Raw genomic sequence first — 3,583 nt, forward strand, 5'->3', positions numbered from 1 at the left:
TGATGTGTTCTTGGATTCGGTTTGCCAGTATTTTCTTGAGAATTTTTGCATCGATGTTCATGAGTGAGACTGATCTGTAATTCTCTTTCTTGGTTGAGTCTTTGTGCAGGTTTTGTATCAGAGTAACTGTAGCCTCATAAAAAGAGTTTGGTAATGACCCTTCTGTTTCTATTGTGTGGAACACTTTGAGGAGTTATAGATATTAGCTCTCCCTGAAAGTTCTGGTAGAATCCAGCACTAAAACCATCTGGCTCTGGCTTTTTTTTGGTTGGGAGGTTTTTGATAACAGCTTCTATCCCCTTGTGGTTTATAAGACTATTTAAATTGCTCACCTGTCCTTGATTTAATTTTGGTATATGGTATCTATGTTTAAAAATGTCCATTTCTTTTACATTTTCCAATTTTGTGGAGTAAAGGTTTTTGTAGTAAGAGCTAATGGTTCTTTGGATTTCCTCAGTGTCTGTTGTTATGTTTTCCTTTTCATTTCTGATTTTGTTAATTTGGATGTTCTCTCTCTCTCTGCCTTTTGATTAGTTTAGATAAAGGTTTGTCAATTTTATTGATTTTCTCAAAGAACCAGCTCTTTGTTCCATTGATTCTTTGTATGGTTTTCTGTGTTTCTATTTTGTTGATTTCAGCCCTCACTTTGATTATTTCCTGTCTTCTATGCCTCCTAGGTGAGTCTGATTCTTTTTTTCTAGAGCTTTCAGGTGTGCTGTTAGGTTGCTAATATGAACTTGCTCCATTTTCTTTATATGGGCATTAAGTGCTATGAACTTTCCTCTTAGCACTGCTTTCATAGTGTTCCATAGGTTTGGATATGTTGTGCTGTCATTTTAATTGAATTCAAGGAAGAATACAATTTCTTTATTTCTTCCTTGACCCAAGGGTGGTTCAGTAGTTGATTGTTCAATTTCTGTGAGTTTGTAGGCTTTCTGGAAGTGGTACTATTGTTGAATTTTTTTACTCCATGGTGATTCAATAAGACACAGTGGGTTACTCCAATTTTTTTAATCTTTGATTTTGTTTTGTTACCATATTTGATCAATTTTAGAGAAGGTTCCATGAGGTGCTGAGAAGAAGGTATATTCTTTCCTGTTTGGGTGGAATGTTCTATAGGTTTCAGTTATGTCCGTTTAATTCATTACATCTGTTAGTTCTCTTATTTCACTGTTAAGTTTCTGTCTGGTTGACCTGTCCATTGGTGGGAGAGGAATGTTGAAATCTGCTACTATTAATGTGTGGGATTTGATGTGTGATTTAAATTTTAGTAATGTTTCTTTTACATGTATAGGTGATCTTGTTTTAAGGGTATAGATATTCAGGATTGAGACTCCATATTGATGAATTGTTCCTGTTATGAGTATAAAGTGTCCTTCTCCATCTATTCTGATTGATTTTAATTTGAAATCAATTTTGTTACATATTAGGATACCACACCCACTTGTTTCTTAGGTCCATTTGATTAGAAAACCTTTTCCCAACCTTTTACTCTGAGGTTGTGTCTGCCTTTGAGGTTGAGGTATGTTTCTTGTGAACAAGAGAATGCTGGATCCTTTTTTGTATCCATTCTCTTAGCCTGTGTCTTTTTATACGTGAATTGATTCCATTAATATTAAGCCATATTAATTATGACTGATTGTTAATTTTGGTTATTTTTCGGTAGTGGAGTTTTTGTATTTCTTTTCTTTGGGTGATGCTGATGGGGTGGTTATCAGATGCCTGTGATTTTGTAGGTACAGTTAGCTTCCTTGGGTTATGGTTTTCCTTCCAGTATTTTCTAGTACAATTTTTGTCGTCTGACTCCTTCATGATAAAGATTCTGACTGGAGCGAGATGGAATCCCATTAGTTCTAATTTGTAGTTCCCTAGTGGCTAAAGATGTTGAGAATTTTAAACATTTTTCTTCTTTTATTTATTTTGTCTCATGCAACAAATCCCAATTGCAGCCTGCCCTCCTTTAAAGCATTGATCTAATTAATCTCTTTAAATAAAAAAAATCAGGAGTCAGTTATCAGGTTAGAACATGAAAGACCAGAGAAACAGGGAGCAGCCACCAGTCGCTTTATACCTCTACCATTACTCCATCCAAAAAGAGATCCTCTCCCCCTGGACCTTACTACTACCTGTCTCCTCTCTGTCTATAGTCCTCCAAACCCCCATGGTTAATTAATATGAATAAACAGACCAAAATTTCTCAGATATTAACAATGAACATTTGTACTCAGTTAAGAATGATCAGTGTGCAAGTGTTTAATTATTTGTCTATAAACCATTATCTGTTTAAATACTCTCATCATTGCCATTTTCATTTCTTGATTCCTGAATGTGTAGATCACAGGGTTCAGAAAGGGAGTGACAACTGCATCAAATATGGACAGAAACTTGTCCAAGTGTGTGAAAGAAGAAGGCCATGTGTAGATGAATATCACAGGACCAAAAGCTAAGACCACCACAGTCACATGAGCTGAAAGTGTAGACAGGGCCTTGGAGGAGCCAATTGAAGAATGTTTGTGAACAGTAAATATGATGACAATATAGGAAATGATCAGTATGAAGAAGGAACCCACAGATATGAATCCACTGTTGACAAAGACCAGTAATTTCAGTTTGTGCGTATCTACACAGGCAAGTTTGATGAACCCAGGAAAGTCACAGTAGAAGCTGTCCAAAACATTTGGTCCACAGAATGGTAAGTTTACTACAAAAGCCAATTGAATAAGAGAATGCATAAGGCCAACCACCCAGGAGACAACTGCAAACAAGATGCACATCTTTGGGCTCATAATGGTCAGATAATGGAGAGGCTTACATATGGCCACATATCTGTCAAAAGCCATGGCTATGAGTAAAACCATCTCCACACCACCAATGAAGTGAATGAAGAAGATTTGAGTGATGCACCCTCTAAAAGTGATGACTTTATGCTTTCTCAACAAATCATAAATCATCTTGGGGGAAATAACAGAAGAAACACCCAAGTCAATGAAGGAGAGATTAGCCAACAGAAAGTACATGGGAGAGTGTAAGTGAGGGTCAGAAGCCACAGTGAACATGATGAAGGAGTTTCCTGTCATGCTTGCTACATAAAGCATGGAGGAGAACACAAAAAGGAATAACTGGATGTCCCAAGAATTGGTGAGTCCCAGGAACACAAACTCTGACACCACAGACTGATTCTTTCCTTCCATTGGCTCTGTTGGCAGTGCTACCTGAAGGAAGAAATGTGAGAAACTATAAATTATAATTTTATAAATAGAATAGGAGAATCTCCTAGTAATGAAAATCTATTTTACCTCAGCATTGAAACTGACTTTAAAATGAGTAGTGTGAGATAAGTAAGTTCTATACACAACCAACAATCTGAAATTTACAAATTAGTTGGAAATGGGATTTAACTTCTGTAACAAAAGCTTTCTTCAAAAAACCAAGACAAGCAGCTGAGGACAGAGAACCTGAAATGACCCTATCCTATAGCCATACTGATGAATATCTTGCATATCACCATAGAACCTTCATCTGGAGATGGATGGAGATAGAGACAGAGACCCACACTGGAGCACCGGACTGAGCTCCCAATGTC

General features: G+C 36.8%; 1 protein-coding gene across 1 annotated transcript; it reads right to left on the minus strand.

Moving 5' to 3' along the window:
* Positions 1-2,228: 2,228 nt before the first annotated feature.
* LOC126490454 (olfactory receptor 4F21-like) lies at positions 2,229-3,194 on the minus strand. The gene has a single exon (XM_050125392.1). It carries the CDS (start codon positions 3,189-3,191, stop codon positions 2,229-2,231), a length of 963 nt encoding a protein of 320 aa, XP_049981349.1. The 5' UTR covers positions 3,192-3,194.
* Between the last annotated feature and the right edge of the window lie 389 nt (positions 3,195-3,583).

This window comes from Alexandromys fortis, unplaced genomic scaffold, assembly GCF_014885135.2.
Source record: "Alexandromys fortis isolate MF-2015 unplaced genomic scaffold, M_Fortis_MF-2015_v1.1 scaffold_229, whole genome shotgun sequence".
Taxonomy (NCBI): Eukaryota; Metazoa; Chordata; class Mammalia; order Rodentia; family Cricetidae; genus Alexandromys; species Alexandromys fortis.